General features: G+C 62.7%; 1 protein-coding gene across 1 annotated transcript in view; it reads right to left on the reverse strand.

The window, feature by feature from the left end:
* Window positions 1-207: 207 nt before the first annotated feature.
* The window catches only part of LOC144377408 (guanine nucleotide exchange factor VAV2-like), a 35,474-nt gene continuing 11,070 nt past the window's right edge, over window positions 208-24,611 (reverse strand). Inside the window, exon 2 of the mRNA XM_078048614.1 lies at window positions 208-429. Coding sequence (XP_077904740.1) covers window positions 223-429 — 207 coding nt within the window. The 3' untranslated portion in view covers window positions 208-222. The remainder of the gene's footprint in view (window positions 430-24,611) is intronic.

Consider the following 24,611-nt stretch of genomic DNA (forward strand, 5'->3'; position numbering starts at 1 on the left):
TGGGTCTGGAGTAACCGTGCTTGGACAGCAGGTCACTCTGTACCCAGGCGTGCCAGCGAGCCGCGGCCTCCACACCTCTACACCTCCCCGCTCCCACACCAGCAGTGCCCACTAAGGTGGACTCAGACACCTGAGGTCACCTGTCTGACAGGAAGGATGTCCCACCTCCCACCCGACACACAGACCTGGCATCCACACCTGGACAAGCGGGTTGGTCTCAGCTCAGATTGGAGGTGGCGGACCGTTCTGCTCACATGGCCCACCCACACTCAGCCACCACATCGCGTGCAGCGCCTGGAGGAGCCCACTCACCTTCCCGAAGTCTCGGACGTCAAAGAGGTCAAAGGGATCAAACAGCTCGCTGCTCCTCAGCCCGAACTTGTCATGGCAGACTTTAAGGAAGGTGCGGATGTTCTTCAGGCACAGGAACTAGGGGCAAGAAGAGGCACAGTGAGGCGGGCACACAGGGCACAGCACAGCAGGTCTGCCCCAGTTTGTGCTCGGGCACACCCCTGCTCCCCACACAGGACATGGGCCCGGGCAGCCGAGGAACCCCACCCCCAGGCTTGAGCAGGCGGGCCTGGCCGGAGCCACCAAAACTCCACAGCCTCAGGCTGGGCCACTGCAGGCCTCTGGCCTCCCACGCAGAGCTGCAGACCCAGAGGGCCCCTGCACTGAGCGGGGCCACCGTGTCAGCTAGGTCCAGGCCCAACAGACAACCTCTTGGCTCGTGTTAGACCCACAGCTCTGCCCAAGTGCCTCCAGCACACCGGAGGCTGCCAGTCCTGGAGGAAGAGACTCCAGTCCACAGGGGCGCAGGAGCACACTTGTACAGACACACAGGGGTGTGCACACACGCGCACACACACACATGCACAACTGCTCCCTATCTACTTCACAGGCAGCAAACCCACAGCCAGAGCCATCCCAGGAAGCCACACTGGACCCAGGGAACGGCCAGCCACAATGGGGGGTAATGGCAGCCAGAGGTGAGCATTCCCAGACAGACATCTGGGTCACCTCCTCTCCACTCACCACCCCCACAACAGAGCTCCAGGCCTGCTCTGGGCTTGACCCGGCAGGAGGTGGGGAGGGCAGTGGTGACCAGGGCGTCATCTTCCAGTTCTCACGGAGAATCCGCAGGTAGAGACCCCTATGGGGCAGCAGGCAAGGAAGCTCGGTGCAGGCCGCGTCGGGCCCTGAGTTCAAATCCTGTCTGCCATCATTAACGAGCAAGACCAGCGGGAGTGTTTCTCCTGGAGCCTGGGTTCCTGATGCACCTGCATGGCTGGGCTGGTGACAGCCCTGAGGGCACCTGGGTACATATGGAAGCCATCATCCCCTACCCAGCGGAGCACAGGCACAGGGCAAGGACCTCAGCACACAGGGCCCCCAAAAAATTCAGGACTCCAGGCCGACACCATCAGTCACCACCCCCCACCAGGGATAAACGGCCTGGTCAAGAGGACAGAAGGAAGCCTGGCCCTGCTCACCAGACATTTAGACTAACGGACAAATCTGGATGAAGGACAACCAGGAACCAGCGCCCAAGAGCTTCAGGTGTAGGTCGGCGTGAGGCCAGCCGCACTCCAGAGCCCCAGGCCACACGCAGCTCAGCCCCAGCAAATAGCCCCCCGCCCAGGCCACTCCATCCTGAGCAGGCAGGCTGTACTCACGGACGACGCTGACCCGCTCCCTTGACCACACAGTTGTTCCCAGTGTCTGTCCGTCCGTCTCTGTACATACGATTTCTTCTCAGGATCTGAGATTCACTGCAGGCACAATCCTCCATTACCCCTGCTAAGAACAAGGCCAGGCCTCCAGGGCCAGCGCCACCATCAACACCCACAGGGTGCCGGGTCCAGACCTGACCTGCACCTCTTCGCTGGGTAAAGGACAACCACGTTCCTTCCTAACAAAAAGGGTCTTTAAAAACCTGGCACAGGGTGCAACCCAGGATCACACGTGACTCCAGGGCCCACGGGCCTTCACTCTCCACACCTGAGAGCGAGGTTCTGGGCCGGACTTCCCAGCATGATGGCAGTTCCTTCTGTTCACTAGGACAGCCCCTGAACGCAAGTGCCCACTGAGCACTTGAACATGTGGCTTGTCCAGTTAGGAATGCGAACTCTATGTGATTTTAAGGAAGTTAAACTTGCAATCCGCAGTGGCTTGTCACTGTGGTGGCGACACGGTCTGAAACGACCCCGTCTCTGACCTCTGCCCTCTGATAACTCTGAGGAACACAGACACAGAAAGACAAAGAACGGGTTCCGTCACTCACCCCAGGCCATCAAAATCACAGCCACAGAGAGCAAGTGGGGTGCCGGGCGCGGGACAGGAGGCAGGTGTGGCAGGACGGACACCAGCCCGGATGACGGGAGGCTCCTGGAGGGCGAGCGGGCGGCTGAGGACAGCTGGGAATCCTGAGGACAGTCAGTGTCACCTCACCAATGTTCTATCACAACAGAGTTCAAGAGAGACACGGAGACATGGGCCCCGTGATGACAGCGACAGGGACGGGAGGGACACAGCCATGGGCTAGCATCACTGAGCGTCACCAGCAGCCACTGGAGCTGGGAGAGAGGCCCGGACACTTTCCCTCTTGGACCCCAAAAAGTATAAGCCAAAAACAGCCGACCCCTGGCCTCGCACTGGGATGGTGCGTCTGTGGCCAAGCCCAGGCCCAGGCCACCCAGCCCAGGTCCTGGGCCACTAAGCCCAGGCCCAGACCACCAAGCCTAGGCACTGGCCACCCAGCCCAGGCACAGGCCACCCAGCCTAGGCACTGGCCACCCAGCCCAGGCACAGGCCACCAAGCACAGGCCAAGGCCACCCAGCCCATGCCCAGGCCACCAAGCACAGGCACTGGCCACCCAGCCTGGATGGTGGGGCGAGGGGATGGGCTGGACCCCGGAGTACCCAGGCCAGCAGGGCTCTGTGGCTCCCAGCCGGGCTCAACCTGCCTTGCATGTGGCTCCTCTCCGACCCCCACTGCTTCCTCTGACTCCCCCTTGGCCTCCCACATTAGAGCTAAGCCCAGGTCCTGATCATGATCCCAGCCAGGCCTCCTCCAGGGTCGTGTCTGTGGCCTGGCCCGGCCCACCCTGGCCCAGCACGTGGACACTCCAGCCAACCCAGCTCTGGGAACCGCTCCCAGGGCAGTGTCCACCGGGAACCCCCATCCAGCCCCTGGAAAAGAGCTGGGCAGGCAGACGCAGGCTTCAGGGCCAGGACAGAGAGCCCTGGGACAGAGAGCCCAAGGACAGAGAGCCCACGCAGGCCACGCACGGCCTGGCCTCCTTCATGGAGCCCTCCCGACCCTGCTGCCCGGCACGGTCCCTCCTGGCCTTTCCAGGACAAGTCTCACTTTACACCGAGAGAAGTGGAAGGTGGCAGAGCCCAAAAGCCAGGCCTGCTCCAGAGCAGAGCCCCTGAGGACAGCCAGGCCTCTCCACCCTCCAAAGCACTGCTGAGAGTGGCCAAGTCCACTCCCACCAGGGCCCGTGTGGACAACGAGCTCCACGGCCACTGGCCCCTCTCTTGCTGCACCTCAGGGACGCAGAGGCCAGAGGTGGAGAGGGACCACAGAGGGCTGTGTGGCAGGGAAGGGCTAGCCGTGTCTTCATGGCTGGCCCCTTCCCTTCCCACAAAGGCGGGCAGTGGGCAGCTGTTTCTGCCACTTGGGTCCCACCTCCCCGCACCGTCCCAGGACTTGGGAGGGCAAGTGGCCAGGGCCTGGCTGGTCAGAACCCCACAGCCACAAGCAGCAGGCCCAGGCTCAGATTCTAGAACCGTCTCCTGAAGGCCTGGGAGGGACCCGGGGCGAGGCCGCCACAGGCCCGCCTCTTCCACATGGGCCTCAGGAGGACAGAGCTGAGGGGAGGGGCGGGGGAGGCCAGACCCTGCCCGGCTCAGGCCGAGGTTCCCAGTCCTTGCCCGAGCTGGGGGCTCCTTGCTGCCAGGGAAGGCCTGAGGTCAGCCCGTCCCGTGGCTCCGGGAGCAAGCAGCTCTGCTCTCGCCGGCCTATCCCAGCCTGTGGGACCCCACAGGGCCACCGCGTCACCAGCACTGTGAAGCAAGCACATCCCCAGAGCAGGCTCAGCCGAGGGCCCACAGGAGGGTCTGTCCCCAGAACACTGGCCCTGTCAAGGCCCTGGGAGGCTTTCCAGCTGGCAGACAGCAGGGCCCACTGTGTTTGTCCAGGACACTCTGAGGGGGCATGGCCACCCTGCCCCCTGCACCCACAGCCCCACCCCAGGGCAGGATTCCGCCCCAGGGCGAATGGTGCTCCACACAGGACTGTGTCCTCCGCACAGCGCTGGTGTCCTCCGCACAGGACTGTGTCCTCCGCACAGGACTGTGTACTCCGCACAGGGCTGTGTCCTCCGCACAGGGCTGTGTCCTCCGCACAGGGCTGGTGGAGAGGCGCCGCGGTCTGCACACTGGGAACGCTGCTGCTTCCCTGGCCATCCACCAGCCCCTGGAGCCCACAGGGCTGATTCAGACCAGGGCTAGGACACAGGCTCTACGCCCAGCTGCCCATCACCTCCCAGGTCAGCCAGACAATGAGCCCAGGTCGCTGTTCACTGTCATTGGTCACTGTACTCTTGATGGACCCAGGGCAGCAGGGGCGAGGATGTCAGAGGCCAGGACACCACAGCTGAGCCACACAGAGGCCACCAAGAGCAACCTTGAGGGACACTCCGTGGCCAACTCCACATGGCCTCACCACAGCTACTTCTCAGTGAGCCTCTGAACCAACTGGCCAGGATGGAGTCAGCCCTCCCTGCCCCAGAGGAGCACATAGCCACCTAACAGGGCCACCACCAGGCGAGGCACAACCTCATCACCCCGTGCTGCTGGGGACAGAAATGGCACCGGCCTGGTCCCCATCCAGAGCTCAGTCCATGTGGACGCCCTCAGGCCCCAGGGCTGCACAGACCCTGCCACGCTGTCACCCCTGTCACCCCATGCTGCTGGGACAGGAAATGGCACAGGCCTGCCCTCCCTCCAGAGCTCAGAACATGGACACCCTCAGGCCTCAGCACTGACCGTGGGTACAGACAGGAGGCTGAGGCCCAGAGAGGCAAACCCACTCACAGGCCACGTGTCCAGCTGGCTTTGGCCAGGGATCTGCAGTGTGGGCACAGGCGGCCTGGGCACTGGTCACTGGGTGGCAAAGGGCGACAATGGGGTAGCACCATGCTGTGTGGGCAGCCCAAGTCCACAGGGAAACAGTGTGCCCCCATGTGGCCGCAGGCCCGGGGGTGTGGAAGTCCTGCTCGCCAACGGAAGAGCTGCTCCTCTAAGGCCTGGACTCTGTGGCCAGCTCCCACCGTGTGGCCACCAGGGAGGAGCAAGGTGCCGAGTGCTGCTCTGGGGACACGGTCACCGCTGGTGCAGCCCTGACCTCTGGTTCCAGGCCCCTCACTGCCCACATTCAGGATTTCATCTAACAGTGAGGGTCCAGCCCAGAGCTCCAGGGGGCCCTCCCAGCGTGGACCCTCTGGGAGTCTCGAGGCACTGACTCATGACAATCACAAAAGCTCCGCTGTGGGGAGGGTTTCCCAGAACACCAGGCGCTGGGCCAGCAGCCTCACTGGGCTGCTTACAGCAACCCTGGTCATTACAGCAACTCTCTATATAGAAGAAGAAACAGAGGTTCCAAGAGCCCTCCCCCCTGCCTAAGGTCACCACCAAGGGTGTGGCAGAGCCAGCAGCAGATCTGGAATGCTTTGACCTTCAAAGCCAGATCATGACCTTCACGCTATCCTCTGTAGTTTCTGAGCAAGGGTATAACATGCTTTGTTTTCTAAGAAGAAGAAAAGAGTCCTTTCAGGAAAGTTAAGTCAGTTGGGAGGACTGGAAGACCAAGAGTAGCTCAGCCCTTGCACCCCGTAAAGAGAGCGCCCCAACGCCAGCCGTGAGTGGTCTGGACTGACCTTCTGCACCCAATGACTAATGGCCCGTACCACTCAGTCCACTGAGACCCCAGCTGTGTCTCCACGTTCTGTCATGCCCAGGCCGACTCTGAACTGACCCAGCCTGCAGATGAGGAGGGGGACCTGCGACCTGACCCAGGCCTGTGCCCCAGGTGTCCTGGCCAGCAGGGTCAGGACAGTGTTCAGCCGGGACAGGAGCCCGCGGAGGAGTCCTGGGTGGGCTCTCGAGACCTCACCCTAGCACGCCAACACACAGCTCCTCGGGGGCTCTGGCTGGTGTCTCCCGACAACCACTGCCACCTCTTACGGTCCCACCAGCCCCAGCCCCTGTGCTTGGCCACATCCAGCACAGACCAGAGTGACCTCGCCTGGCGGTGACAGCTGAGCCTACCCCTCAGTACCTCTGGTCCTCTCCGTGCCTCAGTTTCCCACCTGTTACATGGGCAATAAGACTCCACCTGTCCACACGCTGGCCTGTCGATGAAGACGGGAAGCCACAGCTGACGCTGGGCCACCTCTCTGGAGCCCAAGAGGTCCCCGAGTCACAGTGGTGGGAGGAACAGAGGCAGGGGGCTGGCCCCGCAGCCTCACAGGGCCTAGAAACCGGCACGCCCGGCTGACTCTCTCCAGTTCACCACCAGCTGCACTCAGGAGGCCACCCCCGCACGGACACGGGACCTCCATTTCCACCGTCCCCTGGCTTCTACAGCCGAGAGCTGGGAGGAAAGCTGCCAGCTCCACTGCCCTGCCCAGAGACACTGGACGCCATGCCCAGGAGGGCCACCACGGCCCGGCCCTGGAGGCCGAGGGCTCCTGGAAGACCACCCGACCTCGAGACAGGCTGCTCACTGCCGTGCTCACTGCTGCCACACGGAAACCCCAGAGCGCAGGACGCGGCCGCCTTGGCGCACGTGAACAGGTGGTCGGGCGGGCTGGGCACGCTCCACCGCACACGGCCTCTGCTTGGGCGGGAGGGAGTGGCGCGACTCCCCTGGGCCGTCTGTGAGCAGCGAGGAGACCGGAGCGGCAGCGAGGAAGTCAGATCGACAGGAAGTGGGAGAAGAGTCAGCGTCTAGTCGTACTGATCCATGCTCCCTCCAAAAAGCAACACTTCAAACAGCACCATGACCACAAAAAGGTGCCACTACGGCTGGAATGGGTTCAGCGTGACCCTGTGGCAGGCAGGCAGGTGACCCTGGGATGACAAGCTGGCCACTCATTCCACAGGACAAGCTGAGACCACGTGCTCTCTCTGGGGCCCCAGTAGCCCAGACCACAAACGGATGGCAGAGACCCAGGATCTGGTAAAGGAACAAATGAGTGAAAGTCTGCGGAGCACTCCCAGGTGTCCCCAGCACCTGTCTCTGTCCACACCTGCATTCCCCCCCCCCCCCCGCATGGTGCGTCCACGTGGCCCAGCACGGCTGCCAATCCTCCAGCAGCCGTCCCCACCTCTGGACCCTCACTTTCAGAAGCACCTCTTCCAAAAGCAAGCAGCAGGTGGACCTGGGAACTGGTCACGACCACGGCACAGCCTACGCGCCTCCTGCACGGCCAACCAGATCTCCACCTGCACCCACTCAGACAAGAAAACTGAGGCTCACGGGGACCAGATCTGACTAGCTCTGCTCCAGTCGACTCCACAGCCCTGGTCATCTCAACACCACCAGGCTCCCAAGCTGTCACCTGGGCCACCGTGATGGCACAGGGCTCCAGCACTGAATCTGCAGAGCCCCGGATAGCAGTGGGTCCCGGGGAGGCCCCAGGATCCAGCTCCTCCCCAACCCCGGGCAGAAGGGTGCAGCCAGCTGGACGATGGGGGATGCAGGGATTCCATTACCCCTGGACGACTGGAAGTGGGCACCTCCTTGGCTCAGGCCCCCTCTCTCGGCTGCACAGGCCCCGGAAAAAGGCACCAGCAGACTGAGCGATGAACAAACGCTTTTTTGCAGGGTCCCAGTGACCCTCCCTGGTGTCCAGCAGGGAGGCCACGGGCCCCTTCCTGCAGGAGCTGCAAGTGGGACCTTCCAAGGCCTCCCCCAGCCAGGGCTGGCACGGTGGGCAAGCAGAGGGGCCGCCTGCCTCAGGGAAGGGCTCTGCAGGAGCTGGCAGTTTGGCCCATGGGGCCAGGTCCTCAGGGCTGCAGAAAGCACCAGCCACGGCGGGCCTGGCTTTTGCACTCGGCCGTGCTCCCGGCACTCCACGCCCTCACCCGAGGGGGGCCAGCACGTCGGTGCCCTCCACTCTCTTCCATAACAGGGTCCGCCAAGCCGGGCATGTGCCGGTGTTGCCCAAGCCTGACATCACAGCTCTCCCGTGTCCTGGTCCTACAGGAAGAGGAACGTCTTGGGGATCACCACACTCACCTAATGGTGAGGGGAGGACCCAGGGCCAACCCACGGGCAGGAGGTGGACGGGCCACGGGTCAGGGGAGGCAGAGCAGCACAGGGTCTCCCTCTCTGACTCTGATCCAGGCTCCTGTGCCAGCCAGGCCCTCCCTCCACCCCAGGGAATGAAAAGCCCAGTCCCAGAACCAGGCGCCTGCAGACTGACCACCACAAGCCTCCTGACCTGACCATCCCAGCCCTCAGCTCTTAGCCCCCACTTCTGGACCCCTCCTCCTCCAAGAGGCCACCTTGCTGAGGCCACAGTGGGCCACCTTCCCCATGGGTTCACCCAACGCAGCTGGTGACTGGATGCCACAGACCAGCTGCTGCTCTGGCACTTTTGGGAGCTGAGCCTTGGATCACGCCGCTCCCGTGGCCTCAACGCCGCTCCCGTGGCCTGAATGCTATTCTCGTCCCCATTTCCCAAACTCTTCACTCTCCACCCAGCTCCTGAGGGGTCCTGGCCCTTCCCTCTGCCATGCCCACTCCTCCACCACCCTGCAGGACGCACCGTCACCTGAAGCCCGGCTCACCGACTCCTGGTGGGGCTGTGGACAGGAAGGGGCTTCCCAGAGAACCTGGGGAGCGGCTCCACAGGCTGGGGCAGGGCCCTGGTGGCCTGGATCTGAGGGGCCTGGTTTCTGAACCTAGACTCCAAACTCTTAACTCAAGAAAACCATGGCCAGGGTGCCTGTGACCGAGAGTCCTGCAGACCTGTGACGCAGAGCCTGCTCTGGACAGGCACCCACCATGGGCTGTGCCTGCCCTTCCCACACAGACAGAGCTCTGCGACGCCCCCACGCTGCCAAGCCATCGGAATCATCAGGACCAGCAGGAATGCAGCCCAGGAGAGCCAGTACCCAGCTCCCGGCTCCAGCCAGGGTCAGCCTGTGTCCACTCACACCCCCGACCACGGGCAGCTCATTCCAAGAGGTCGAGCAGCCCGCTCTGTGGAAAGAGCCGCCTGGCAGCCAAGCAGACAGCACATTCGCCTGGGGGTGCCACACTGTGAGGCCACCAACCCGCACCTGACCTTAAAGCACCTGCTGGTCAGCAGAGCACCCCACTCTCGGCTCTGCAGCCAGCCAGTGTGCGTACTGCAGGGCCCCAGCCCGGGGAAGGCAGGCGGGCTTATTGCAGAGCCAGAGCCTGGAAGGAAGGCATCTGCTCTCCGCCCACCACCCTCCAAGCCCCATGCTGAGGCAAATGGCTTGTTTGAGCCTCAGGGATGAAGAGTGGACCACAGTACCAGGGCTCTGAGTCAAGGTCAAAGCAAAATCGTTCTACAAAGCCAGCAGGAAATTGCTTCTCTAGAATCTCCAGTAGGGCCTCCTCCCCTGACCTGGTTCTGAACCCCACAGGAGGGAGGGCTGGAATCGCCCTCTCCCAGGCAGGCATGGCTCAGAGGGACTTCCCAGAGGCTGCCAGGGCTCCCCCCGCCGTGCCCCCATCCTCCGCACCCCCCGCTACAGCAACGCAGCCACAGGGGCAGCACAGGCTCACAAGTCATCCGTGAAATCGCCCTCTGTGCCACTGCATCCTCTCCATCTCATCTCCCCTCCAGAAAGTGGCCTCCAAGGTCACCCCAGAGCGCCCGTTCTCTTGTGCAATCGGGACGATTGCAGCACCACGCAGGGCTGAGCAGGCACTCTCGGCTATTCTGTTTCCCCGCTGCCCGCTTAAATTGAAGCCAGCGCATCCCTTAATGGCCAAACGCACCAGATTATCGCTCTCTTGTCTGAATGAAGGGGCCTCGCTGTCACCCTTCCTGCGGAGCCGAGACGTGGAAGGAAAAGTGTGATGGCAGCAACGGGGGCTCCCGAGCAGGAGGGCAGACCCAGCCTTTCCACGCTGGGAGCAGGCAACAGCCATCCTCCGTGAGCCGGAGGGCCAGCCAGGGACGCAGCAAAGCGGGACAGCTTCCCGACAGCAGCTGCAGAGGCCCAGGGCTGGCACAGCAAAGTGGGGTGGGCAGCTCTGAGCAACTTCTAACCCTGAAGGGTTGCTGCTCCCACCAGGTCCCCACGTAGAGTGTCTGCCAGGGACACGGGAGGAGCCTGGAGACCTTCCCCAGCCTCCAGGGTGCCTCCACGGCCCCAGCCCCCAGGAGCGGCCCCAGCCAGACCCCCTTGGGGGCCAGAGCCGATTCGCCAGCCTCATCTGTGCCCCCAGCAGCCGTGCACTCCAGAGTCCCCAGAGGACGACAGCCAGGCACTGGACAGCCAGGCTTGACTCCCACTCGGCCTGGACCCTGGGACCCGTCAAGTGCCCTCTTGGAGCCTCAGTGTCCTCCTGGGTCACAGCTGGCAGCACCCCACAGAGACCTCTGCCATGGCGGGGACACACTGCTGTACAGCTTGCTTCTGGACTGTCCGCAAAGGCCAGCTTGGTGAAGTCTCGGGGCAGTGGCAGAACCATCAAGAGGTGGGCCTACGCGGAGGCCTTCTGGTCACTGAGGGTGTGCCGAGGGGCCTAACGGGCCCCCAGCCCTCCTCTCCCATTTTTTCATTTCCTCATGTCCTGGCCATGAAATGAGCAACTCTGCTCCAACATACGTTCCTGCATGATGTGCTGCTCACTCAGGCCCAAAAGCAATGGGGCCCATCAACCACGGACTAAAGCCTCCAAAACTGTGAGACAAAATAAACCTTTTCCCCTAATGAGCTGATTACCTCAGGTATTTTGTTACAGTAATGGAATCTGACTCACATACTTACTGTTAGGGTGGGAAGGTGAGGTGCCCCCCAGAAGCTCCCATGTGGGACATGCAAGAAAGTTCAGAGGAGAAGTGATTGGGTTGTAAGAGTCTTAACCCAACCAAGCGAATTAATCCCCGATAGGGGTGGACCGAGTAGTAACTGAGGTGCTAGGGTGCGGCTGGGGGTGGGACCTGGGCCTGGCTTCCGTCTATATTTGTATCTGGCCAGTGGAGCTCCCCCTGCTTCCTGACCGTGATGTGAGCGGCTCCCCTCGGCCACCCTCTCCCACCATGAGGCTCTGCCCCACCTGGAGCCCTGAGGAATGGACGGCCTTCCATGGACGAAGACTCTGAGACCCTGAGCCCGCAGATAAACCTTTCCTCCTGACGTTGTTCTGGTCGGGTCCCCGCGTCACAGCAGGGAAACAGCCGACTACAATGCACACCGAGCAGGAAGACTGCACTACACACTTCAGGTGGTCAGCTCTGCCCACGGGAAAGTGACCACCAAGCGGACACCACGCCCAGCTTACAGATGAGAAGAGCGAAGCGTCTGGAGGCCCAGAGGCTCGCCCAGCTCGGTAGCGACAGCAAGGGGCCATAAACAAGGGGCTGGAGGAGCAAGAGGAGGACCCGGCAGAGTCGGCCTGGGGCGCCAGATGGCACAATGCCACTTGTTGGCACCCACTGGGCAGAGAGAGGGGCGGGCTCTTCAGGCTCCACCCCCAGGACCTCACTACCCCCAACGCCCTCCCAAGGCCTCCTACCACGTCAGGTAGGGGGCACAGTCACTGGCACCAAGGGCAGGGGCTGCTGGTGACCTGTGGGGAGAAGCCTGCAGGTACCACTAGACTAAGGCTCTCGAGGTCATCTAGGCCACCTGGTGAGGAAGAGCCCCACAGGAGAAGGGAGGAGAGGGGCCACGCGGCCACGTGAAGACGAGGCAGACACTGCAGCATGTGGCGGGAGCCAAGGAGCACCAACCCCCAGGGCACAGAGGCAGGGCGACCCCACCCCGGGCCTCGGGCAGCCTGGCCCTCCACAGCTGCACTCTGGACTTCTGGCCTCCAGAACTGTAAGAACATCAGTCCCTGTGGCCGCAAGGCCCCCGCTGTGCTCACATTAGGGCAGCGCCAGATGGCCACGGCTCTGAGCCTGGTGCCCTCGGCCCTGTGACACACATGCCCACCACCATGGGCACTGGGCAAACGCCATGGGGTGGATGGCGGAGCGGGTGAGCTGAGGCTGGGAGAGAAACTAAGGCAGAGTCCTCAGGGACTCTCCAGCTCTGCCAGCTCTCTGCACTCACACTGCGCAGGTTCCTGTGGCTCCCTGCCTGGTGCCAGACGCGGGCAGCCACTAGGGCCTCACAAGGTGGGTTCCCCAGACCCCGGGCAGCCACTAGGGCCTCACCAGGAGGGTCCCCAGACCCCGGGCAGCCACTAGGGCCTCACCAGGAGGGTCCCCAGACCCCGGGCAGCCACTAGGGCCTCACCAGGAGGGTCCCCAGACCCCGGGCAGCCACTAGGGCCTCACCAGGAGGGTCCCCAGACCCCGGGCAGCCACTAGGGCCTCACCAGGCGGGTTCCTCACCCAGGCCCCCCCCAGGTCTCTTTGGGGAAACAAGCCCCCAAGACACCCCCAGTTGGGCAGGAAGTCAAAACGGCCTATGTGGGCTGAACGCTGGACGCTGTGGTGTCCAGCTCCACCCTGAATTGGGGTTGGGGCACAGAGAGGGGGTGGGGCAGGCCCAACCAGCTTTCAGTCAGAGATTTGGGTTCACCCTGGATCCTCCCAGCCAACCTCCCTGGGAACCCTGCCTCCGACCACAGCCCCAGCTGCCCACAAGTCTCAGGCCCAGACCCATCTGGCCAGGAGCTACCTCCATACAGCCACAGGAAGGTGGCAACCCTGCTGGTCCTCATGGGCGGGCTTGGTGGGCCCAGCTGGTCCTCGTGGGGGACTTGTGTGGGCGCTGCAGGGAGTGGTGGGTGGGTCTGGGGAGCTCTGCCTTCATGCAGTTCTGAATTTCTTCTCTGGTTTGGGTTTTGGTTTCTTCCCCCATAGGCAGGTCCCAGACCTTGAACTTCTTGAACTTCTAAAAGACACCTGCCTTGGGAGCCGGGGCCAGGAGGAGAGGACCCCTGAGTGTATGACAGTGGCCACAGGCACACAGCGGGTCTCTGGGCTTCACCTTCCAGATATTCAGAACACAGGCCGGTGGCGGCGAAGCTGCACTTTCCATGAAGTCCAGTGGCACCAGTTCCAGGCCCTCAGAGGGAAGGAGCAGGGGTGGGAGGGGGCGCCACTGGTGCCCAGCGAACAGCTGGGCTGCGGGTCAGGAATGTGGGCAGCTGCAGGAGCCCAGGGTGAGAGCAGCCCTGGGCCTGGGGCCACCGCCCAGCTGTCCCCCATCAGGAAAGCTGGGCCTGGGCTGCTATTCCAGATGGAAGCCAAACGCCTGCCAAGACCCAGCAGCTGTGGGTCATCAGGCGGGCAGACTGCAGAGGGCGGGGCTCCCACCTGCAGCCTCTCCTTCCCCGGGCCCCACCTGAGCCCTGCAGTAGGCGAGGCCCCTGCCCAAGCTGCCAGGGCCTCGGCCGACCGCTTCTCACTTGACTGTCCCTCCTTGTGCACCCTAGGCCAGGACGGTCACCCGGTCTTACCAGGTGGGAAGGCCGAGGTCCAGACCAGCACTCTAGAGCACACCTTTGCTGGCTTACGGCAGGTCCTGCCTCATGTGGGCAGGGAAGAAAGGGTCTGGACACGGCTCCTGGAGAGTTTGGTTTGATAAAAATAAGGAGAGGGGGCTGGGGCTGGGGCTCAGTGGCAGAGCACTCGCCTCGCACATGAGGCACTGGGTTCCATTCTCAGCAGCACACAAAAATAAAACAGAAGTATCGTGTCCATCTACAACTAAAAAACGTATTTTAAAAAAAGTAAGAGGAGGGAAGTGGGCCTCGGGAACCTGCAAAGCCCCCACCCTGCACCGCCACTGGCCACAGGGGCTTGGCTCTGTCCAGCTGCTGACTGCTCTTTCTCCAAGGGGATGGTGGGGAATGACACACAGGAGGGACAGGAGACCCTGGGTGCTGGCACCTCCTCAGTGACATGGTGTCCCCAGCTCACCCCAGGGATGGGGAAGACCCCTGGCTGGGCCAAGCATTTCCCCTCCCACCCTCCCCCAACCCCGCCCGCTGGGCAACAGCTTCGGCGCCTCTCTTTTGTGCGGAGTGAACAGCTGTGGCCATGACAGCTTGCCCCGAGTTTGAGGGGCTTTTCCTTCAAAGCAATTCCCACAGCGGGGCCAGCGGTCCCACCCTTCCCCCCACACTCTGTATTGATGCGTCACAGTCGTTGGTGGGATCTGTTGTTGCATGTTCACACACACACACACACACACACACACACACACACACATGCACAGGGTAACAATACAATCTGGCCAGCGTCACTCCCCAGCCCTTCCCCCTCCCTCCCCACATGCCAACCCTTGGTCCTCTCCTCTAGGGGTCTCTCTCTGGTCTTTCACGAGACCCCCCCATCTTCCTCTTCCTATCTTCCACGTGAGTGAACACATATGACCCTGACCCTCTGGCTCTGACTGACTTCCCCTAACATGATGATCTCTGACTGCATCCATTTTCCTGCCAAGGACACAGTTTCGTTTCTCTTTTCGGCTGAGCCGAGCTCCAGTGTGTACACACGCCACGTTTCCTTACCCCTTCATCCGCTGACAGACACCCGGGCTGGCTCCAGCTTGCAAGGGCCCCACCTCTGTTGTAGGGGGCTCCAGGTGTGTGGCTCCCCACTGAGGGGTGGGGACAGGGGGCCCTGGGGAAGTCATCCCTGTGGCCAAAGCAAGAAAGGAAGGAACCTGTGTCCCCCAGAACACCAAATATCACAACCAGCTCGGAGGGGCCTTGGCTGTGCCCCCCTCAGCCAGGACACCCTTCCCTGCCACACTACATGACCATCCCTGTCCAAGGGTCTCTGGTTCCACCAGTGGAAAGGGCTGAGCCAACGTGGACCTTGGAGCACAAGCCCATCGCCACCTGCCTTCACCCATTCGTCCTTGAGTCCTTCGTCCATCAAACTTTGCCAAGTCCTACTTTGTGCCAGGCACCAAGAAGAAATGCGCCATCTACCAGCCGTGGGAAGGGGGCTACCCCCAGGTTCCTCAGCTGAGCCCGCGAGGCAGTCCTGCCCCGCCCTGCCCGGCCGGCCCCAGGAGTTATTTTCAGCTGGAGGGGCAGGTGGCCAAGGGAAGTGAGAGGGCAGCCGAGCAACGCAGAGGGGCGAGACAGAGCACAGCGCCAGCTGCAGCCACCAGGAGGGACGCAGAGGCCAGCCACGAGGACAGGCCCCCACCGACCGGGCTGGACGGGGGACTCCAGACCAAGCCTCGTCACCAGAGCAGCGCATGGGGAGTGTGACTCCATAGCCGGCACCCCAACCAGCCCTCCTGGTTCCTATCCACGCTTCCTCCTCCCCTCTCTACCTCCTGGGCCGTGGGGCGCCCCAAGGGGCTCCTCTCACAGCCCCTCCCCAGCCACCACCTTTCTCCCTCAGCTCTCCCGGCCTCCCCACCAAGTACTCCAAGGCAGGCCCTGAAGCCCACAGCCCCCGAGCCACAGCCCCTGAACCACAGCTCGGAAGCACCAGGCTCCGAAAGAAAGAGGGAGCCATGGAGGGGTGACCTGCACACCACTCCCACCACAAGGAAGAAGTCCACCCGCCACTCCCTGGAGCCTGCTTGGGCAGCGTCTTCGCAGGTGTAACTGTGGTCAGGATCTCAAGATGAGGTCACTGCAGGTTAGGCAGAATCTGACCCAGTGACCAGGGTCATCTTAAGAGACGGAAGAGAAGGACACAGTGAGAGGCCACTGCGGTCAGGGCTGGAGAGATGTGACCACACGCCCAGAAGCCCCTGGAGCAGCAGCAGGAAGGGCCTCCCTGAGCCTGTGGAGGGACCACGCTGGCCCACACCTCGGCTCTGGACTCCTGGTCTCCAGGACTGGGACAGAACCATCTGGTTGTTCAAGTCACCTTGACTGCAGGCACTGGCCACCAGACAAGGAGGCCGAGAAACACCGGCCCCAGCCTCTGGGCCTCACTGGTAGGCAGCACCAGTGCCGTGCCCACCAGAGGCTGCGCCTGCTGCTCCACTCTAGGGAAGAGGACCTGGCACCAGCAGCTCAGGAGCCAGGGTGATGCCAAACTCCTGTGGGCCCTGAGACTCTGAGCCCCCTGGCCAGGCCCATGCCGAACCCAGAATCCTGGCCTGCGGGAACTTAGTCACTCTGCCATCCCATTTCCAACTACAAGACTGACCGCTTGCTACCAGCCATCCACTCCCTGGTCCCTGGCAAGGCCTCCCAACCCCTGTGAACAGAGGCCCAAGCAACTGGGGAGCCACTCAGGTAGTGGTGTGTAAAAACCCGCTGGAGCCCCCACCCTAAGGGATCACCGTGAGGGCCTCCCAGGACTCCCAACAGACACCCATGCACAGGAGGTGCTGCAAACCAGGATCCACAGAGCTCCGCCCCCGAGGCCTGGCTCCACCCCACAGGCCCCGCAAGACGGGGCGTGGCTCAGCAGAGCTGGCCTGGCGAGCAGGAGACCTGGGTTCGATCCCAAGCCCTGGAAAAGAGCAGGCACTGCCCGTTATTTCTCAAGCCAGGAAGTCAGGCTCCTCTGGCGGGGACAGTGGGCAGTGAAGTGCCTTATCCCCCCTCCCCGGGAGGCAGCTCACTCGCCTGCCCGCAGGGATTGGCTGGGGAGTGCCACGAGCAGGGAGGTTCACAAGGGACCTGACGTTGTGCCAACCCCAGAGCCAGACTTCGCTCCGCCCTCTGAAGAGCACAGGGGTCCCGATCCAGAGATGGGGTCCCAGGACAGCTGCAGCTCCCCAGCAAGCCCCGCAGGAAGAAGGGCTCTTTGTCCACAAAGCCAAGCAGGGTGCCTGCTGCCTCTGGAGCCTGACAGAGAGGACCGAGAGTCCACGGTGGCCAAGGAGGCCCGGGCAGCAGGATGGATACAGCGGTGCTCTCACAGCCAGCCTCTGGGCCTAGCAGCCAGATCACCAGCCTCTGCAGGGTGGAGACCTCCCCACGGGCCTCTGGGGACCTGAAGACCAAGGCAGCCCCTCCCCCACACCCACTGGGGCAGGAGCAGCCAGGCCCCCTCCTCACACAGCCCAAGGCCTGGGTGACCCGCTGGGGGTCCAGGCAGCCAGGCAGACCACTGGCGCCCGTAGGATGCTGGGGCCAGGGTCGGGCTCATCTCCTGTTTCTAACCCACACTGGCAGGGCAGGGGGTCAGGACCGCGGCAGAGCTGTGGGGAGCAGGTGCCAAGCCCCCTGGGGTAGAGCACCGCAGTCAGTGTACCCAGGACCAGGGACAGCTGAGTGCTCAGAGCCACTCTCAAGGCCACCAGGTGCCCCTGAGACCCCCAAGAAGCCCCCCATCCAGACTCCCCAACCCAATGGGATCCATGCCTGAATCTCAGCACTGTCCTTCCCACTTTGGCCCTGGGGACACGCCATCCATTCCCACTGGATGGCTTCCTCGGGTGGAGGGCTGGATGGGCCACCCCAACTCTGAGCTCCAGCTCCTCCGTGTGACCCTCTCTAGCACTGAGGCACAGGGCCTCCAGATGTACCACCAAGCTGAGAGATGGACGCACAAGGGGCCAGCGCCACCCAAGGCCTGTCCACAGAGGCAGAGGGAGCTGGGGGCTTGGTCCTCCACCCTGCCCTGAGCTCCAGGGGTGGCCCATCCATCCCCAGGCACCTGGCCTGCCTCCCCTCCAACTCCCTGGACCACCAGACCCTGCACCACAGAGCTGGGGCACCGAGACCGGGCTGTAGTGTGGTGGCCCTCTGGAGGCTGCAGACAGGCCGGGTTTGCCAGGAGCCCTGGGGAGCCAGCTGCCCCTGGCCGGTTTCCAGAGCTCCTGGTTCAACACGGTTGGTTTCTACTTCCTGCTGCACCTGGCTACAGGCACCTTCCCCGCCTCACAGGTGCTGGGCAGGCTTTCCCCACGCCCTGGACACCTCCCTCTCCACAGCGCCCTGGTGGCCCCTGATTCTTCCAGAGAACTTTTACTTCCTCATAGAGTAGTCTGCCCTCTCACCCACCCTGGCCAATCTGGGCTGCTTCTCTCTAGCAATTCAGACTTAAAGGTGCACAATGCTCCCGTCTCAAGGCAGCGACCCTGACTGTCATGAGAAGGAGGTGACCAGGGTCCGGGATGGGGGACTTGAGGCTAGAACTGCACCCACGTGTTCACCTGGTCAGGACACCACAGGAGGAGGAGGGAGCCCAGGAATCTGCGAAGAATTCTCCCCCAAGAGGATCAGCAACCCAGCAAGGACCCAAGCCCTCCACAGCCAGCTGCCAGGGTGACCCAGGAAATGCCTCCAGCCATGCTGAGGGACAGAGGGAGGAAGGACCAGGGAGCAGGAGGGCCGGGGCTGCCTGGGGTGGACAAAGGTGGCACAGCCCAACCCTCCAGAGCCCAGGCTGCAGGGAGTCAGCCACCAATGGCCATCTCCAGGGGGCCTGGGAGCTGAGAGCCACATCCAGGGTCAGCCAGCAGGACGTGGCCCTCCCACAGGTGGCGTTCAGTAGCCTGACCTGGAACAAGAGTGCAGGGACTGGGGCTGTGGCTCAGTGGCAGGTGTGAGGCCTGGGTTCAACCCTCAGCACCGCATATAAACGAATAAGTAAATCAAATAAAAAATCCATTGGCAAATAAAAATATTTAAAAAAACAAACAAACAAGAGCGCAAGTGCCCACTGCGTCACACCAGAGTGTGGGAGAGGTAAGGCAGGCGCAACGTCACACATGCTGCCCCTGAAAGTTGGTGCAGCCCGCGGCCAAGACCCACCTGTCAGCGCGGCAGAACGAGAAAAATACACTGTTTCAGAAAATGCAAAATAAGGTGCTCAGAAAGACGGAGAGGCCAGGCCTGCCAGGGAAACTGGGGGGCACTGGCACTAGTGACCTTCCACAAGCACGCGTGTGGACGCAGGAACACACAAACACACACCCGGGGCGTGTAACTTTGAAGGTCTATATTTTATTTAAAAATACAGTTTTGTAAAGGCCATTAAACACCCCCCCCCAAGTCCAAGGGCTCAGAAAGGTAGCTCCAAAAGCTCTGCAGCCCCCACACGAAGACCTGAAGGGGAGCAGAGCACCCATAGGGCACACAGGGCCAGTCCCACAACTGGGGGTCAGCACAGGGGCCTGGACAGACTGAGACCACCCTCCAGAGGGCAGCACCCACACCACCTGGGACCAAGTCACATGGGCCAGCTGCTCCCAGGCCCTCTGCTCTGGTAGCTGTGCCACCTCCTGTCACAGACCGCTGTACCCAGAGCCTGATGTGTCAGCCACAGAGGACGGGCAGCTGCAGAGCCAGCCGCCTCGCTCTGCACGCCCCCAATGACCACGATGCTGCCTGCGCCCCTCGGCCTGGGCTCACGCCCAGGTGCACACAGCAGGACAGTGGCCTGGGCCAAACCACGAGGGCACAAGGATCCACGAGAGCGCCGAGCCGGGTGAGCAGTGGACAGCACAGCAGCCAGGTCTCCACAAGCCACTGCAAGACTGTTTCCTGATTAAAGCTTTACAGGATCAATAGCAATAAAGGAGGCCCCGAAAATCAATGGAAGGCAGCACCCTTTTTAAGAAAAACCACTTTGTCCACAGGAGAAGCCCCTGGAGAATAAGAAACATGACTGCTTGGGGATCCGCAAAGGCCACCTGGTCACCTAAGACAAATCCCCACCCTCCCCCAAGCCTAGGCTAAGGCTCCTATAGGAACAGAGGTCAGCACCTGCCTAGGGCCTCTGGATAAACTGCGCCCTGAAGGCAAAGCTGCTGGCTGGTCTGGTCACGTCCTCCCAGACAGTCCCTCCCCGAGAGTCTACAGCCCCGGCTGGAAGACTCCTGCTCCTGCAGCCCTGGGCCCCCTGCCTGCCCACCCAAGGAACCTGCAGAACCACCCGACCCCACCCTGAGGGACCATCATTCCCACCACCATTCCAGCAGCACAGAAAGCCCAGCACTCCGGTCCACCAAGAGCCCACCCGGGCCCATCATGCCACACGGTAAGGCACTGGTCGGAAACCACAGCTGGCCCCAAAACACAACTCACTCACAGAGCTCGTCTCAAAGAGGGGGACAGGAACCCAGGAACCTGCGCTTGCCCACAGCACGGGGGGGCTGCAGCCACAGTCCACGCCTGCCCCATGGCACCCCATCCCTCCCCCCACACTGCCACATCCACATGGGGCCAGGGCCCTGAACCCCACCACCCAGACAGGGCACCACTCCTCTGCCCCTGAGGTTGGGAACTGCACCGGACTCATCCAGGTTTGAGGGTCCCTTTAACAGGTGGGTGGGAGCAACAGGGGCCACTTCCTCCCTAAGCCACAGCCACAGCCCACCCCTAAGTACCCCACACCTGGAGACCCACCCCAGGTCTGGCCCAGACACAAACAAGGAAGCAGGCTGTCCCCCGGGACCCAGGAGGGCGGGTGTGAATGCTCCAGCCACCCACACCACCCATCCTGTCCCTGCACCCTGGCCCCGGTGCCAGAGGCCCCCAGAGCCACTCCTCAAGAACAGCAAACACACCGCCTCCTGCTCTCTGCTGATGTACCCGCTCTCCCCGGGCCTTGCTTGCTAACAGATGTTTCGTTTAAGCAGCCAAATTACCACAAAATACACCCAAAGAGATGACAGGCAATTCCTCCCAAGGCTTATTTGCATGAGGAAGGAGTGGTGGGCAGACATTCTATCTTCCCTTTTTTGAAAGAAAGAAAAAAAAAGATTTTTATTACACACATGAGTAAAGAAAACAGAGAGAGGTTGCCAGCACATGAATTATGGATGGCAGTGTTTAGACGGGTACAGATCCCGGCACCTTGGGAGCGCGGCGCCTGGGGAGAGGACGCCAAGGCTGGGCACGGGCTCCCGTCCCGCCTTCTACTGCTGCACGCAGATGGGCTCTTTGTGCACTGGCCTCAGTTTCCAGGGCTTTTAAATGGAACGATTGTAACTGCTCCTCCCAGGTGCTGTCGAGAGGCAGCAAGAGCCCTGTGCAGGGCCCGTCCACCATGGGGCCCCTTTGAGCTTCTGTGACCATGGGGCACTGCAGAGCCAGCCCTGGGAGCAGACCAGAGCAGGCAGTGCAGCAGGTGACTCCCTGGGGCCCAAGGACTAGAGAGGGCTGGGGACTCTTGGCCGAGCCCAAGCAGCACCAGGAACTGTCCTGGCAGGACCCGCTGCCCGCCCGCCCACTGCACTCAGCCCAGGTGCAGGCCAGCACCTCGCAGCCGCCAGACAGCAGAGCATCAGAAGGACTGAGCACCGACGCCCTGCACTGGGAAGATGAGACGTGGCTGTTACATGTTGGCTTCCTGCCCACTGTCCACTTCCCACGCCACCCAGGACAGCCAGGCCCCAGTGGGAGGAGCAGGGCAGGATGAGGACAAGAGCTGGTCCAGGATGTGGGCTCAGCCAGTCAGGGTCCCCAGCTGTCAACCCTCCCCACACTGGCTTCCTGCTCCACCTGGGCCCTGACTCTCTGTGAGGAGGTGGCCAGTCCTTTCCCCCACTGAAGGGACGGCTCCTCGTCCACCATGTCCAACAGGGCAGACAGAACCCTGCAGACAGAATAAGTCCCTCAGGCTGCGCAACTCCAGAGCTGGAGTAGACACAGTCCCAAACTGCCCAGGAGCAGGGTGCCTCGAGATGCGGGCACTGGGGGGAGGCAGAGGGGACCCCACCTCCTGACCCGGGGTCCACTCTGACTCACCCACACCCCCATGCAGCCACCACCCTCAACCCAGAAGACACTGCCAGGCGTGAAGCTAGGAGCAGCCAGAGTGCCACACAGGCGTGCACAGCCACACGCCCCTGAAAAGGGAGGCTCACAGCCCAGATTGACGGCCTCGGCCTCAGTGGTCACTCGCAGACCCTCGGCACCCACCACCTAAAGGACGAGCGCGGGCCCCCTCCAGCAGACCTTCCTGGGAGACCCCCACACTAATACCCCCTAAAACGCTGGGGGGCAGCAGCTCCACACCACTGGCTAACGCAGAAAAACAGAAAGCCACGTCATTGTTAAACCAGACTGTGCCTGACCTGCTGGTGCCCGGAGAGGACCACAGCCAGAGGGCCCTGGCTCCTGCCAGCTGAGCCAGGAACATGCCCCGCCCACAGAGGGGCTGAACAAGGACCTGTCACCAGAGCACCAAGCAAGACCCAGACAGACAGACAGACAGATGGAAGGAGGAGTCCGGGCGGGGCGGGCGGGGCGGGGCAGGGCGGCTGCCCCCAGGAGTCATTACACACACGATGTGGGCGGGTAGCGGCTCCAGTAGCCTCCAGCCTTCCTCCTGCTGCCCTGGAGGACCTCGGGTAGAAAGGACGCCCCATTTACAGCCGAGGGACGGAGGCAGCCTGGAGCACACAGCCAGGGCCTGCTGTGCAGACCAGAAGGTGGAGAGGGTGCCTCCCTCATTCTCCTGCTGCCAGCTCAGCGAGGGCTCTCAGGTGCCGCCTGCAGGTACCACAACGTCAAGGCCGGGAGGGGGGGTTTGCAGGGTCTGCCCACCCCCAGCCTCACTCCTGCAGAGAAAAGGGAAGGCTACGGGCCCCGGGCAGCTCTGACCCAGCACAGGCCTGAGTCAGCGCAGCAAGCAGTGCCAGAGGGGGCCTGAGGAGCCCGCCACAAGGAGGGCAGGAGGATGGCCATAGGGTAGACCACAGGGCGGACAGGAGGACAGCCACAGGGCAGACCACAGGGTGGACAGGAGGACAGCCACAGGGCAGACCACAGGGTACACAGGAAGATGGCCACAGGGCAGACCACAGGATGGACAGGAGGAAGGCCACAGGGCAGACCACAGGGTGGACAGGAGGAAGGCCAGAGGGCAGACCACAGGGTGGACAGGAGGAAGACACAAGCAAGCATGTAGGGAAGCATGTAGCACGGGATCTGGACAGCAGTGAAGAACGGCCTGGGGTCCATGGATGTACCACACCCACACAAGACTGACAAGTGTCCTGCCACCACGCAGCCCAAACCAGCTGGGCTCAGTTCTGGCCCTGGAGGAGGACGGCCCAGAGGCCACCCGAGGGCTGCTGCCCCGAGAGTCCCCGCAGCCCTATTGCACAGACACGCCAGGTGCCCGCTGCCACCAACAGGGAGACTGGTGCCCTCTCCAGGGCCAGAGGCAGGGGCACGGGCAGGTCTCTCCTGCGTCACCCCACTCCAGGAAGCCCCTCCCCTGCCCTGCCCTGCCCACCAACGGGACAGCCTCCTCCTGCACCCTTGGTCATCGCCTGGCAGTGTCCACCTGGGCCCTGAGCAGCAGCTAGAAGGAGCAGGGCTCAGGAAACACTGAGTGGGCAAACCAGGCCGAGAACCCCACACCCACTCCCAGGACCACGGTGCCCAGAAACGAGCTCTGTCCTCTCTGGCCCCTGGGCTAGCACAGACCATTCCCACTCCAGGAAGCAGGCAGAGATGCCAGGACGTGGGGGGACAGGGGAAGCCTCTGCTGACGTGGCAGAGGTGCTCAGAGGCAGAGCCAGCTGCCCGCAGCAGCCCACCCTTCCTCTCCTGCCGGAGCTGCGGCCCTCTGCCCCCTGGACTGCAAGCCCCTCTCCAGGCTTCCACCTCCCCTGGACACCTGCTGGACACACAGTGACGTTCTGGCCAGGGCACAAGGACAATCGTCACAGCAGAGGCAGAGTCGGGTGTCACTGGCTCCTTCATGGGGCTGTACACACACAGCGCATGTCGGGCAGGACATCTGGCATCTACAGGGACAGCAGGAGGGTGCTGGCGTGTCACAGGCAAACCGAGGCTTGGAGAGGCTGGGTGACGCCCCCCAGGGCCAACGTCCACCACAGACTCCAGAGCTGGGCTCAGAAATGACAGCTCTTCCCACCCTTCTCTCCCACTGGCCACAGGTTCACCACGGGCTGCAGCTCGCATGTGGCACTTGTCCCGCATGCATGGGGCCCTAGGTCCCCTCCTCAGCACCATGAAACAAGGACTCACGGTCACTGTGCTCCCAGGCCAGGCGCCAGGGGCTCTGCCCCTGAACCTCAGGAAGACACACCCTCTTTTCCACCCACACCAACCTTCAACAGCCCCACCTCTGGAGTCAGGAGTTTCCACCAAGGTCCACCCGACCTGGCCCGCAGGCCTCACACCCAGCCTGGCCTCTGCTGTGGACAGAACCCACAATGATGGCCAAGCTCAAGGCCCACAGCCGTCACCAGCCAAGCCGGTTACGGCCGAGCCCTGAGCACAGCACCTGAGGTCTGCAGCCAGGAGGGACAGGAGTCCAGCCTCCCTGCTGGGATGGAGGCCCAGGGAGAGTGATGGGGTGGCCAGCCAAGGCTGGGGAGCAGGGGAGCCCAGCGCACCCCGTCTCCAGGCGGCTCTTCCGGGAGGCCAGCCTCGGGCCTGCTTCCTTTGAGCTCTGGAATAAAAACAGAACTGAGAGGTTCCTCAGGCCGACCAGAGCCTGACCGGTCAGCATGCA

This window comes from Ictidomys tridecemlineatus, chromosome 4 (genome assembly GCF_052094955.1).
Source record: "Ictidomys tridecemlineatus isolate mIctTri1 chromosome 4, mIctTri1.hap1, whole genome shotgun sequence".
Classification (NCBI taxonomy): domain Eukaryota; kingdom Metazoa; phylum Chordata; class Mammalia; order Rodentia; family Sciuridae; genus Ictidomys; species Ictidomys tridecemlineatus.